Genomic DNA, 14,208 nt, shown 5'->3' on the forward strand with positions numbered 1-14,208 from the left:
CCTACCTGGCAGACAGTGTCTCTCTTGGCCTACCTGGCAGACAGTGTGACTCTTGGCCTACCTGGCAGACGGTGTCTCTCTTGGCCTACCTGGCAGATGGTGTCTCTCTTGGCCTACCTGGCAGACGGTGTCTCTCTTGACCTACCTGGCAGACGGTGTCTCTCTTGGCCTACCTGGCAGACGGTGTCTCTCTTGGCCTACCTGGCAGACGGTGTCTCTCTTTGCCTACCTGGCAGACGGTGTCTCTCTTGGCCTACCTGGCAGACAGTGTCTCTCTTGGCCTACCTGGCAGACAGTGTCACTCTTGGCCTACCTGGCAGACGGTGTCTCTCTTGGCCTACCTGGCAGACAGTGTCCCTCTTGGCCTACCTGGCAGACGGTGTCTCTCTTGGCCCACCTGGCAGACAGTGTCACTCTTGGCCTACCTGGCAGACGGTGTCTCTCTTGGCCTACCTGGCAGACGGTGTCTCTCTTTGCCTACCTGGCAGACGGTGTCTCTCTTGGCCTACCTGGCAGACAGTGTCTTTCTTGGCCTACCTGGCAGACGGTGTCTCTCTTGGCCTACCTAGCAGACAGTGTCTCTCTTGGCCTACCTGGCAGACGGTGTCTCTCTTGGCCTACCTGGCAGACGGTGTCTCTCTTGGCCTACCTGGCAGACAGTGTCTGTCTTGGCCTACCTGGCAGACAGTGTCTCTCTTGGCCTACCTGGCAGACAGTGTCTCTCTTTGCCTACCTAGCAGACAGTGTCTCTCTTTTCGCCTACCTGGCAGACAGTTTCACTCTTGGCCTACCTGGCAGACAGTGTCTCTCTTGGCCTACCTGGCAGACAGTGTCTCTCTTGGCCTACCTGGCAGACAGTGTCACTCTTGGCCTACCTGGCAGACAGTGTCTCTCTTGGCCTACCTGGCAGACGGTGTCTCTCTTGGCTGTGCTGCTTCCTTGTCTGGACAGACTGGAGTCCACTGACTGGCTGTCTGACGCGTCGGCATCTACTGCTGCTGGGCTGTCCAAACTCTTCCCAAACAGACACTACATAGGAGAGAGAGCATGAGTGAGTGAGTGTGTGTCTATCTGTCAGTGTGTGTGTTTGCGTGTGTGTCTGTTTACCTGGGGGTCGTTGAGGCCTCTAGAGTCAGAGTCGGATGTGTCTCTGTACTGAGAGGAGGCCATCTCTACGTCTGTGGAGGCTCTGCTGCGTTTCTTCAGAGGCTTACAGGCATCCGAGATCTCACTGGCTCCTACACACCACACCACACGTTAACACACACCTCCACAACACTGCTTCCCCCAACACGTTAAACAAAGCCAGTATGCTTAGAGCAGGATGGGAAAGAGAGTCATAGGACAGAGCTGGAGTCTCTACCTTTCTGTGAGCCTGTTCTCAGAGTGGTCTCAGGAGCCATCTCAGCCTGCAGGGAGACAGAGAAAGCGAGAGAGGGATGTTGAATATCTTTATGTTGTCTTGTAATCCTCCTCTAGAGAACAGAGTGAAAGAACAACATGCTACACTACAGAGGGGAACAGAACAGTAGGTGGTAGTAGCAGGGTGGTACCTGTTCCTTTTTGGTCTTCTTCTTGGGAACGGCCTCACAGCCTTTCTCTGACTCAGATCTGCTCCTCACTGACCTGCGCTGCTGCTTACGCTCCTGAGAACCTACAGGAAGGAGACACCTGGTTAAACACCTGGTTAAACACCTGGTTAAAGGTCTGATCTGTGGGGAACATATTGGGGAACATATTCACACTAACACAATATTTATATATTCCAGCAGCCATCACCAGAGGACCCAGATAACGTCCAAACACATGTGCATACACACGCATGCACAATCACTGCTGTAGAAGTGTTATGTACCTGGTGGGGTGCTGTGCTGAGACCCAGGAGAGGAGGTGTGCTGTGCTGCTTGCTGGTCACTTCTCTTCTCCTCCTTCTCCTTTCTCTCCTCTCCCTCATCACCCTCTTCCTCTGGACTGGTTTCTGGCTTAACTCTACAGCCCTGCTGGAGAGAAAAAAAAACTCCACTTAGAAATAAATGCTTCAATTCAGTTTAGAGCGACAACAACATTTAACACCATTGTCAACTAGGATGTCTAGATAGAGAGCACCCACCTCTGGTGAAAAAGATCCCAGGTCGGCCTGCCGGCCCTCTGCCTCCTCCCTCTCCACCTCTCTCCCCACCTCTCTCTCCCTCTGTGGTGAGGGCAGGGACTTCCTCTGTAGCAGAGGCCACATTTGGTCACACTTGGTAATCTTTACATTCAGTTTCTTCATTGTGATGGAGAGAGGCAGCAGCTTCCTGGCAGCGGCTGTCTTCCAGGCCCGTACCGGGGCACAGGACTCCTGGGTTCCCCCTGCTTCAGACTGGGTCTTCCGGGCTGGGGGGATGGGCTGTCCAGGGTCCCCGCTCTGGTCCTTTTCTCCCTCAGAGGTTTTGAGGTCGGCTGGGTTGTCTGCATTAGGAACACTACACTGCCTACGAGGCTGTCTTCTGGCTGGCTCCGCCCGGTCCGGTGATGTCACTGCTCCTTCTTCTTTCTTACTGGTTGAGCTGGAGGAGCTTTGGGTGCGGCTGGCAGCCCTGACAGGGGTCTTCTTGGTGGGTGGGGGGGCGTTGGGGTCGGGGTCGACATAGATGAAGGTATAGTTGTCGATGCGTTCCTGCTGTGTCATCAGGAAGGCGTCCTCTGCATGGCCGACGCCCACCTCCCACTGAGCACGCTCTCTCTGGGGGAAGGGCTTCATCAGCTGACACACACACACATACAATTTACATTACATTGTAATCATTTGGAAGACACTCTTATCCAGTCAGTGCATTCAACTAAGTTTAGTAGGAAAAAACAAGCACATATCAGAGTTATTAAAAGTAGACTCTTCTTAAACTACATGACCAAAAGTATATGGACACCTGCTCGTCAAACATCTCATTCCAAAATCATGGGCCTTAATATGGAGTTGGTCCCCCCTTTTCTGCTATAACAGCCTCCACTCTTCTGAAGGCTTTCCACTAGATGTTGGAACATAGCTGCTGGGACTTCCATTCAGTCACAAGAGCTTTAGTGAGGTCAGGCACTGATGTTGGGCGATTAGGCCTGGCTCGCAGTCGACGTTCCAATTCATCCCAAAGGTGCTCGATGATGTTGAGGTCAGAGCTCTGTGCAGGCCAGTCAAGTTCTTCCACACCAATCTTGACAAACTATTTCTGTATGGACCTCGCTTTGTGCATGGGGGCATTGTCATGCAGAAACAGGAAAGGGCCTTCCCCAAACTGTTGCCACAAAGTTGGAAGCACAGAATAATCTAGAATGTCATTGTATGCTGTAGTGTTGATTTCCCTTCACTGGAACTAAGGGGCCAAGCCAGAACCATAAATAACAGCCCCAGACCATTATTCCTCCTCCACCTAACTTTACAGCTGGCCCTATGCATTCGGGCAGGTAGCGTTCTCCCGGCATCCGCCAAAACCAGTTTCGTCCGTCGGACTGACAGATGGTGAAGCGTGATTCATCACTCCAGAGAACATGTTTCCACTGCTTCAGAGTCCAATGGTGGCGAGCTTTACACCACTCCAGCCATCGCTTGGCATTGCACATGGTGATCTTAGGCTTATGTGCAGCTGCTCAGCAATGGAAACCCATTTCGTGAAGCTCCAGACGAACATTTCTTGTGCTAACGTTGCTTCCAGAGGCAGTTTGGAACTCGGTAGTGAGTGTTGCAACTGAGGACAGACAATTTTTACGTGCTTCAGCACTCGCGGTCCCGTTCTGTGACCTTGTGTGGCCTTCCACTTCGCCGGCTGAGCCGTTGTTGCTCCTAGATTTTTCCACTTCACAATAACAGCACTTACAGTTGACCTGGGCAGCTCTGGTAGAGCAGAAATTTGACTAACTGACTTGTTGCTGTTGGAAAGGTGGCAGCCTATGACGATGCCACATTGAAAGTCACTTAACTCTTCAGTCAGGCCATTCTACTGCCAATGTTTGTCTATGGAGATTGCATTGCTGTGTGCTCGATTGTATATACCTGTCAGCAACAGGTGTGGCTGAAATAGCCGAATCCACTACATTTGAAGGTGTCCACATACTTTTCTATAAATATGTGTATGTATCAGAGGAACATAAACACTTCACCAGTTCAATTCCATACCCAGTACTTAACCTACAATCCCATATACGTATGTACATGACTACATAAATTCCTACATAAGTCTCATGTTTGAAGAAAAGTCATGGCATGAGCATCCAAACATGCCAGCCCTTTCCCCGTTAAAGGGTAACTCTCAACCTCAATTTTAGCCTTTGGCCAACCCCTTCAAATACAGAAAAAATGCATTCAGGTGAGAAGTTGTGGGTGGGGGGGGGGGGATTTGCTCATAAAAATTTATTTTGTGGTTAGGTAAACATAGTTGTACCTGATCCCAACACCTTCTCACTAAACCATACTTACCAGAAGTCCACTGGCATGCTCTGATAATAAAATGATGTGCATCGCTAGCAAATACGGCTCCGGACAGTTAACTCACAGTGGTACGGCGCCGAGATCTATTGCCACTTAAGGTGTAACTTTGAATCCCCCATGGGGCACAATTTTTTTTTGTTGAAATGTGGACACATTTATTGCAGTATTGTGTTGGGACGAAAAGCGCAATCCTCACCTTGAAAATGAAGATTAGGGGCTCAATTCAAATTGGTCTTGGGTACTGTATAAAAACATTCAACTTCTACGAAGGCGACCCCTTTCACAGGTATGCTTTCACTTTTCAGAATTAGACGTGTGTGAGCACGGGATGAATATTGTAAATAAAGGATTTGAAAATATATATATATATCTGGCCCATGTGGGATTACAACTCACAACCATTGAACTATGAGCCAACTGTTTTAGCAGACTGCGCCACCAATCAGTCATAATTGTTGAGAAAAAATACAACGAGTTGACATGATCACCATTGTCATCTATTTGTTGTTACGATGGCTGCAGCTACGAATATAAACATATAATCTTCATAGCTCACATTTATTTTTGTTTATTATACGGTAAGCAAAAACATTGAATTTGGTCATATGCGGAAATGTGCCTTCCGGAAAGTATCTGAATATTTGACTATATATTTGACTATTTCTAAATGTTGTTGTTACAGCCTTATTCTAAAATGGACTAAATCGTTTTTTCCCCCTTATCAATCTACATACAATAACCCATAATTGTCACGTCCTGACCATAGTAAGATGTTATTTTCTATGGTAGAGTAGGTCAGGGCGTGACAGGGGGTGTTTTTCTATGTTTTGTATTTCTATGTTCATGTTCTAGTTTTGTATTTCTATGTTGGTTTTGTTTTTGATGATCTCCAATTAGAGGCAGCTGGTCCTCGTTGTCTCTAATTGGAAATCATACTTAAGTAGGGGTTTGTTCCACCTGGGTTTGTGGGAGATTAATTTTGAGTAGTGTATGTTTCACCTCTGTGTCACGGTTTGTTGTTTTGTCATTCAGTTTATTTATGTATTGCATAGTTTCACAGTATAAATAAAATGTGGAACGACACGCACACTGCACTTTGGTCCGCTCCTCTCTACAACAACCGTGACAGAATCTCCCACCACAAAAGGACCAAGCAGCGTGCCCAGGAGGAGCAGGGATCCTGGGCCCGGGAGAGGAAGGAATGGAGGACGTCCTGGATTTGGGAGGAGGTAATGGCAGGGGACAAGACCCTGCCATGGAAGCAGGTGGAGACAGCGAGGAAGGAACGGCAACGTTACGAGGAACTAGCACGGCAACTGTGTCGCCAGTGCGCATTCACAGCCCGGTGCGATCTGCGCCCGCTCCCCGCATTTGCCGAGCTAGGTTGAGCATTCAGCCATGAAGGGTGGTGCCAGCTCAGCGCTCCTGGTCTCCAGTTCGCCTTCTCTGTCCAGGATATCCTGCGCCGGCGCTGCGCACTGTGTCACCAGTGCGTATTCACAGCCCAGTGCGTCCTGTGCCCGCGCCCCGCGTTTGCCGGGCGAAAGTAAGCATCCAGCCAGGACGGGTTGTGCCAGCTCTACGCTCGAGACCTCCAATGCGCCTCCACGTTCCAGTATATCCTGTGCCTGCCCCACGTACCCGGCCTCCAGTGAGTCTATCCAGCCTGGTACGCCCTGTCCCTGCTCCCCGCACTTCCCTGAGGTGCGTGTTACTAGTCTGGCGTCACCTGTGCCAGCCCCACGCATCAGGCCTCCAGTGCACATTTCCAGTCCAGAGCTTCCGGCGACAGTTCCCAGTCCAGAGCTTCCGGCGACAGTTCCCAGTCCAGAGCTTCCGGCGACAGTTCCCAGTCCAGAGCTTCCGGCGACAGTTCCCAGTCCAGAGCTTCCGGCGACAGTTCCTAGTCCGGAGCTTCCGGCAACAGTTCCCAGCCCGGAGCCTCCTGAGACGACCTGCAGCCCGGAGCCTCCTGAGACGACCTGCAGCCCGGAGCCTCCTGAGACGACCTGCAGCCCGGAGCCTCCTGAGACGGCCTGCAGCCCAGAGCCTCCTGAGACGGCCTGCAGCCCGGAACCTCCAGCGGCGGCCTGCAGCCCGGAACCTCCGGCGATGATCTACGGTCCGGTGGCACAGAAGCAGAGGGATCAGCGGACGGAGCGGGGGTTACACCCCGAACCAGAGCCGCCTCCTCTGTTGGTGGATCTGCGGGATATGGTTGTGTACTGCACCAGAGCCGCCATAGACATTTGTTACCCACCCTACCCTCCCTTTATTTTTTTTTTGGGGGGGGGGTTTGTTGTTTTGTTTAGGTGCGGTCGGAGTCCGCACCTTTGGGGAGGGGGGTACTGTCACGTCCTGACCATAGTAAGATGATATTTTCTATGATAGAGTAGGTCAGGGTGTGACAGGGGGCGGTTTTCTATGTTTTGTATTTCTATGTTCATGTTCTAATTTTGTATTTCTATGTTGGTTTTGTTTGGGATGATCTTCAATTAGAGGCAGCTGGTCCTCGTTGTTAGCAAATGTATAAAAAATAATAAACTGAAATATCACATTTACATAAGTATTCAGACCCTTTACTCAGTACTTTGTTGAAGCACCTTTGGCAGCGATTTCAGTCTTGAGTCTTCTTGGGTATGTCGCTACAAGCTTGGCACACCTGTATCTGGGGAGTTTCTCCCATTCTTCTCTGCAGAAGAAGCTCTGTCAGTTTGGATAGGGAGCGTCGCTGCACAGCTATTTTCAGGTCTCTCCAGAGATGTTCGATGGGTTCAAATCCGGGCTCTGGCTGGGCCACTCAAGGACATTCAGAGACTTGTCCCGAAGCCACTGTCTTGGCTGTGTGCTTAGGGCGACTTCCTGTTGGAAGGTGAACCTTCACCCCAGTCTGAGGTCCTAAGCGATCTGGAGCAGGTTTTCATCAATGTACTCCATCTTTCCTTCGATCCTGACTACTGTTCCTGTCCCTGTCCCTGAAAAATATCTCCACAGCATGATGCTGTCACCACCATGCTTCACCGTAGGGATAGTGCCAGGTTTCCTTCAGACTTCCTCCGCTTGGCATTCAGGCCAAAGAGTTCAGTCTTAGTTTCATCAGACCAGAGAATCTTGTTTCTCATGGTCTGAGAGTCTTTTAGGTGCCTTTTGGCAAAGTCCAAACGGGCTGTCATGTGCCTTTTACTGAGGAGTGGCTTCCATCTGGCCACTTTACCATTAAGGCCTGATTGGTGGAGTGCTGCAGAGATGGTGGTCCTTCTGGAAGTTTCTCTCATCTCCACAGAGGAACTCTGGAGCTCTGTCAGAGTGACCATCGGGTTCTTGGTCACCTCCCTTACCAATGCCATTCTCCCTTGATTGCTCAGTTTGGCTGGGCGGCAAAGTGTCTTGGTGGTTCCAAACTTCTTCCTTTAAGAATGATGGAGGCCACTGTGTTCATGGGGACCTTCAATGCTGCAGAAATGTTTTGGTACCCTTCCCCAGATCTGTGCCTTGACACAATCCTGTCTCGGAGCACTACGGACCATTTCAGCGACCTCATTGCTTGGTTTTTGCTCTGACATGCACTGTCAACCGTGGGACCTTATATAGACAGGTGTGTGCCTTTCCAAATCATGTCCAATCAATTGAATTTACCACAGGTGGACTCCAATCAAGTTGTAGAAATACCTAAAGGCTGATCAATGGAAACAGGATGCACCTGAGCTTAATTATGAGTCTCACAGCAAAGGGTCTGAATATTTATGTACATAGGTACTGATTTTTATTTTAAATACATTCATAAACATTTCTAAAAACCTGTTGGGGTATACCTATGGGGTCTTTTGTGTAGATTGATGAGGAAAAACATTTATTTAGCCCATGTTAGAATAAGGCTGTAACGTAACAAAATGTGGAAAAAGTCAAGGGGTCTGAATACTTTCCGAATGCACTGTATATTGACACACTCCGCTTAACAAAACCATTGCCCAATAATGTCCTGTCACCCTCTTTTATAGTGAGCCTTGAGGTGGTACCACCCAGCACATCTAGAAGGGAGTGGATTTATTCTGAACCCCTCTCTTGAGATGACATAGAGCAGGGTTCCCCAACTGGCGACCCACGGGACACACTTGGCCCGCGGGTGACTTTATTTGGCCCCCCAAGTTTGTTTAGCAAAAAAAAAATATTTTTGTATTTATAAGAAATATATATATATATATATATTTTTTATTTTTTAAAAAAAAATTTTTATTGCTGGGCACAAAATACTGTAAAAACACCAGCAAATCAGCTCCAAGTGATTTTATTTTGGAAATCTGTACCAAAGTATTCCCACACATAGTGATATACAAATGCAAGCAAGGTTAGAAATGATTATGTTTTATCCGCTCAAGAAAAGATCAATCCACAGTTGAATCTAGTTGATGATCCCTGAAGTAGAGGCACCTTCTCAAGGTGCCTCTATATCAATATTTCAACAGTAGAGTTGGACCGCCAGGAGCAAAAAGAGCTAGATTTATTACTAAAAGACCAAAATATATTGCTAACTGTCAAAATGATGACCAGATGACATGTTTAACAATAACTAAGTCTAAAACATCTGGTTTTTGATTATAATTTTTTCTTCTTCATTAAAGTTACTCTTTAAACCAGTGTCCAGATTGTGAGGAGGGTATACTTGTCAGGCCATGCAGTGCTGTGTCTCTACCTTGTGTCTCTCTGCTGTCTTGGTGGTCTTGCGTAGAGTCTCAGCCTGCAGCTCATCAAACTGGTGTTCTCCCTGGTACATGACCACTCTCTTCTCATGAACCCAGGCCCGCTCTGCCACACTGCCAAAGAACTGCACATGGTACTCTCTGTGACCTGGAGGGCCAGGAGGGACACAGGCAGACAGCAGTTAGAGGCTTTTAAACAGTTATGTCTATAAGTGCTGTACTGGAGTGCCAAGTCTAGGTCCAAAAGGCTTCTCAACAGCTTCTACCCCCAAGCCATAAGACTCCTGAACATCTAATCAAATGGCTACCCAGATTATTTGCATTGCCCCCCCCCGCCTTCACACTGCTGCTATTCTCTGTTTATTATCTATGCATAGTCACTTTAACTCTACCTACATGTACATATTACCTCGACTAACCAGTGCCCCCGCACATTGACTCTTTACCTGTACCCCAGGTATATAGCCTCGCTATAGTTATTTTACTGCTGCTCTTAAATTATTTGTTACTTTTATTTCTTATTTTTTACTTATCTATTTTTTACTTAACACGTATTTTTCTTAAAACTGCATTGTTTGTTCAGGGCTTGTAAGTAAGTATTTCACTGTTGTATTTGGCGCATGAGACAAATGAAATTTGATTTGATTTTAATTTGGGAAAAAATGTATACACATTTTATGCTCCATGACATGCTCCATGACAGCAGTGTGTGTGTGTGTGTGTGTGTGTGTGTGTGTGTGTGTGTGTGTGTGTGTGTGTGTGTGTGTTTGTTCACCTCGGGTGTTGATGCGTGTGTGGACGTTCATCTGGGGGTCACAGGAGACCATGCAGGGCCACCAGGGGTAGGTACCCACTTTGGCCCACACCAGGTCCCCCACCTCGTGGTTCTTATAGCAACCTGTACCTGTTATCACTGTAGGGTACTGCTTCTGGACCTACAGTACAGGAGGGAGAGAAAACACACATACTCAATTAACAACAGGCAGTCATGCCCTACTCCCAAGACACTTTCTGTAGATTTAAAAGAATCAGATGGGTGTATGCAATCGCCCACTAATCCCTTATTTTCAGATGTCTGAAACTGTTGAAACAATTACTCTTCGAGTACTGAATAGTGAATTAATCGCACTGGATGACCTCAACCAACAAAGAAGGTGCAAACCAACACTTGCCTTAGGTGCCTTGGGCTCTGCTTTGATGGGGGTCTTCTGTGGTTTCTCAGTCTGCCCCACAGGCAGCTCCTGTGGCTGGGTCTGGGTGTGGGTCTGGGGCTGTGGCTGGGTCTGGATGTCCCTGGCCTGCCCTATAGTTTCCCCCTGTGGCTGCTCCTGATCTTGCTCCTGCCCTTCTTCTTGCTCCAGCAGCCTGGCTGTATTTTTCCTCTTCTCCTTCTTCGTCTCGTGTCTGCTGTGGGTCTGGGAGTCCTCGCTGGCCTGGGACTCCTGCAGTAGGTCTCCACACAGCGCAGACTCAAACAGCTCTCTCCCGTTCTGGTACGTCTTTATGATCTTCAGTTTGATCTCTGGAGAGCTGGTCTTCTTCAGGATCCCGCTGGAGGGAGCAGGGGGGGTGTGAGGGGGGTGTGAGGAGGAGGTGCTGTCCAGCAGGGAGGGGGGAGGGCTGGTGGAGGGCAAGAGTAACGGGGGAGGAGGGGGGAGAACGTGGGACATGAGGTGAGGTGGTGGGGGGAGGTGGTGTTGGGAGGGCAGGGGCAGAGGGCTATGAGGGTAGGGATGTGGGTGAGGTTGAGGGTGGTAGTGATGAGGATGGTGGTAATGAGGGTGATGGAGGTGGAGGTGGGGGTGTGTGTGGTGTGAAGGTGGAGGAGGAGACAGAGGGGAGCAGGGTCTCTCTTGGAGGACAGGGGCCCTCAGGACCGTTCCCTCCCCAGGCATGAGGCAGTGCTCTCCGTAGCCCCGGATGGCCCCATAGCCGTTGGCCGAGCCGTTGGGAAACTGGGGGTACATGGAGAACTTGGCCTGGGGCTCGTACAGCCCCAGCCCAGGAGGGTAACCGTTGGAGACTGGGGGCATGTCCTCGGAGGCCGAGGGCGGGTAGGAGAACTCTGCTTCCAGGGCAGTATCGTAGGAGGGGCCTCCGCCCTCATCGCTACCGGTGTCGTAGGCGCCCTCCTGACGGATGTTGGCTGAGTCAATGAGCTGAGGGGGTTGCTGAATTGTATTTCCCATGATCCCTTGCATGAAAGAAAAGGAGAAATCCATTGTTGTGCTCCTGCATCCTTAACTGTCCTGTTCTCTGGCTGGACCTGGAAGAGGACAGACACATCGGAGAGGGCTTGATATATTGATATGGGTTGATATGTTAGAAAGGATGTGACTGAAAGAACAATCAGATCTACTACTGTGCATCTATCTTTTTTAATCAAGGGTATGAAATGTTTATCAATCATCCCAGGTAGAGAAATAATGTGACTTACAGTATAAAGAGATAACAGAACTGTCTATATATCTAATCTAATCCTACTGGTAAGGAAAGGCACAGACTGTTCTGACGAGAACTTGTGCGATATTCTCTTGAATAAAACTGATCTAAATGTTTTCATGCTTGAAATCTGTTTCCCATAATAAGACCTAAGAGCTCCCTGCACAGTGTGCACTGAATTAACAAAAATATGTCTGCTGAACACTTTGCTTTCCCCCATCATTTTAAAGGCTGGCCATCTCTCATTAACGTTAATGTTATAAAGTTGTTATTAGTGTCCTAATCTTAAACACTATTAGTGTTCTGATACTCAACTGGTAAATGTTCACGTACAGTTAGATGACCAAAATAATAAAAATGTAGATCAAGATCATCACGCTATGAGATATAAGTTTTGGGAAACACTGACTGAGTGAGCTAGGCTGCCACAGACGTCTCAGGGGCCACAGTAACTCTGTGTAATGTCTGTATAATATGAGAGATCCCTGCCAGTAGTGGAGACATCAGAGCCAACCTTTGAGTGCCAAAGAATGCAACTCATCACTCAAACAGCAGAGGCACAATTAGCAGTTCTGAACGACTCATAATGATTGCACGGTAGTAGGCAATGTTGTGGTTATTTAAGTTAACCGCTGTTAACCTTGTGACCTGATCAGGAAAAACCCTCTTATGATTGCCTATACAGTCAGAGTGATAGCCTACAGTTTAGGGCACAGAGTTTTTCCTGGTCAGTTCAAGCTCTATAAATAGACTGTGTGGATCTAATAAATGCCTTTGTTTTTGCCTCTGCCAAAATATGAGAAATAATTCATTTCACTTCTAAAAAAAATCTTATTGCTTGATCTCAAACCATCATGAATAAATGCAATATACTATTAATGTGTAGGCAGGCCTTAGACATTTCACACAGTCAAACGGCTCTAGATGTGAAAGCATAGCCTAGATGGCCAAGCTCCCATGCCCTGGGTGAGACAGAAGTACAGGGATAATACAGTGATAATTACAGTAATAATACATTGATTCCGAAATTGAACAGTTAAATAAAGTGTCATAACGTTGTTACATGCACAAAGTAACCTTGAATCAGTGTCCTTTTTGGTGTAGACTAAACCTTGATTTGATTGAGATTAAGCAGCCTTTATTGCCATTCACAAGGTGATATAAGGGGAAATTCATTCTCATTAATATGTATCACAGCTACTACTGCTGGATGAGAATATAAAGTAATGTAGATCACGCAGTCCCGCTTTGTATACACGAGTTGATACACTGTAACACTGGGGTCACTTTATTGAAGAAAACGACTCGCACACAGACTGAAATATTGTTACATAGTACTGAGTGATTGAACTGCATCATTAGCAGCCGTGCTGTGCACTGGTCTGCTGCGATGTTTTTATCTAGCTAGCGTAGTTAGCTCTCATGAACACTGGCAAATGAAATATCGTGTCACTATAAAAACACGTATCTAAAGCCGAGACGATGTTCTTGCATTCTGACACGTCCGCAATGTTTACTCATGTATGTTGACATTTCAATACGATGCGGAAGACAAGAAACAAGATGGCAAAGGAAGCTATACATTGTTGCCAATATGGCTGCCTTTGCCCCTTTAAATCAAATTGTCTATCGTGATAACACCTCCATCATTCGTTTGAAGAAAATGTTGAAATATAAACCTAAATCCACACGGCGGAAACCTTTGCTAAATGCACAGTTAGGATGTCAGCAAGCTGTTTATCAATGAGAAAGATGCTGTGAGAGTCGCGAGATGTATTAAAATAAAATGTCAATACCTTCAGCGTGTCCCATTCTAAACACATACACCAGATATCTGCGCTTCCTTGTGCAAATTACAAAAAGTGATAAAATAAAAAATCTGGGGAAAATATTAGAATGCAGGCCTCTCCGTTTCTAACGCAATTCATTAATAGGGGCAATTTACGGTCACTGCTCGGTCCCCATGTCTTGTCTATTTGCTGTAGAACCTAAGGCCTAGTATTTTGCGGAATCTTGGTGGGAATGATCTCGCCCCCTTATGTATTTTCATTTTACTGGCTCCCTCTTCCTTCAGCTGTAACAAAAGCACCCTGCTTTGGGCCTTGTCTGTCTCGCTCAGCGCCAAATCACAAGCTCCCGATTGGCGGGGGTCACACAACCAGGCGCAGACCGGGATGTGTAGTTCTAATCTTTCAGAGAACATCTCAGCAACAGAATAAAAACACACGTAGGCCTATTAAGAAAACAATGCAAAATAAAATACAGCAAAAATATTGTATGCATAAGTTAGGTCCGGATAACGTTGGTATAAGCTATGTAAACAGAAACAAATTGGGCCAGCTCATATGGCCTAATGTCAAACATCATGTCCTAAATAGATGGTGAAAATATAAATTCCTTTTTAGATATTCTCTTAATTGAAATACTATATTCTCTGAAATAATCAATGTGGAACGATGATGATATGATAGACAGCCCAGCCCATGTATTATGGCATGAAAGGTTAAGAGGACATAATGGCCCAGGAGGCCTTGACTGCACTCAGCAGATTTAGTAAACCTGACAGATAATTAAACATAGGCTACTGTACCTCAACATAGAAATGTGAGA

At 47.4% G+C, this 14,208-nt stretch overlaps 1 protein-coding gene across 4 annotated transcripts in view; it reads right to left on the bottom strand.

Moving 5' to 3' along the window:
* Nucleotides 1-13,746, bottom strand: part of LOC115200307 (histone-lysine N-methyltransferase NSD3) — a 29,845-nt gene extending 16,099 nt beyond the window's left edge. For 3 of the 4 annotated variants that reach the window (XM_029763259.1, XM_029763258.1, XM_029763256.1), the window contains exons 1-10: nucleotides 13,395-13,746; nucleotides 10,329-11,422; nucleotides 9,932-10,091; nucleotides 9,150-9,304; nucleotides 2,111-2,746; nucleotides 1,856-2,000; nucleotides 1,554-1,654; nucleotides 1,364-1,409; nucleotides 1,108-1,238; nucleotides 904-1,029 (exon numbers count right to left, since the gene is read on the bottom strand). In XM_029763259.1, coding sequence (XP_029619119.1) covers nucleotides 904-1,029; nucleotides 1,108-1,238; nucleotides 1,364-1,409; nucleotides 1,554-1,654; nucleotides 1,856-2,000; nucleotides 2,111-2,746; nucleotides 9,150-9,304; nucleotides 9,932-10,091; nucleotides 10,329-11,378 — 2,550 coding nt within the window. In that variant the 5' untranslated portion in view covers nucleotides 11,379-11,422; nucleotides 13,395-13,746. The remainder of the gene's footprint in view (nucleotides 1-903; nucleotides 1,030-1,107; nucleotides 1,239-1,363; nucleotides 1,410-1,553; nucleotides 1,655-1,855; nucleotides 2,001-2,110; nucleotides 2,747-9,149; nucleotides 9,305-9,931; nucleotides 10,092-10,328; nucleotides 11,423-13,394) is intronic. The other variant, XM_029763257.1, reaches the window with a different exon arrangement.
* Nucleotides 13,747-14,208: the final 462 nt, after the last annotated feature.

This window comes from Salmo trutta, chromosome 9 (assembly GCF_901001165.1).
Source record: "Salmo trutta chromosome 9, fSalTru1.1, whole genome shotgun sequence".
Classification (NCBI taxonomy): domain Eukaryota; kingdom Metazoa; phylum Chordata; class Actinopteri; order Salmoniformes; family Salmonidae; genus Salmo; species Salmo trutta.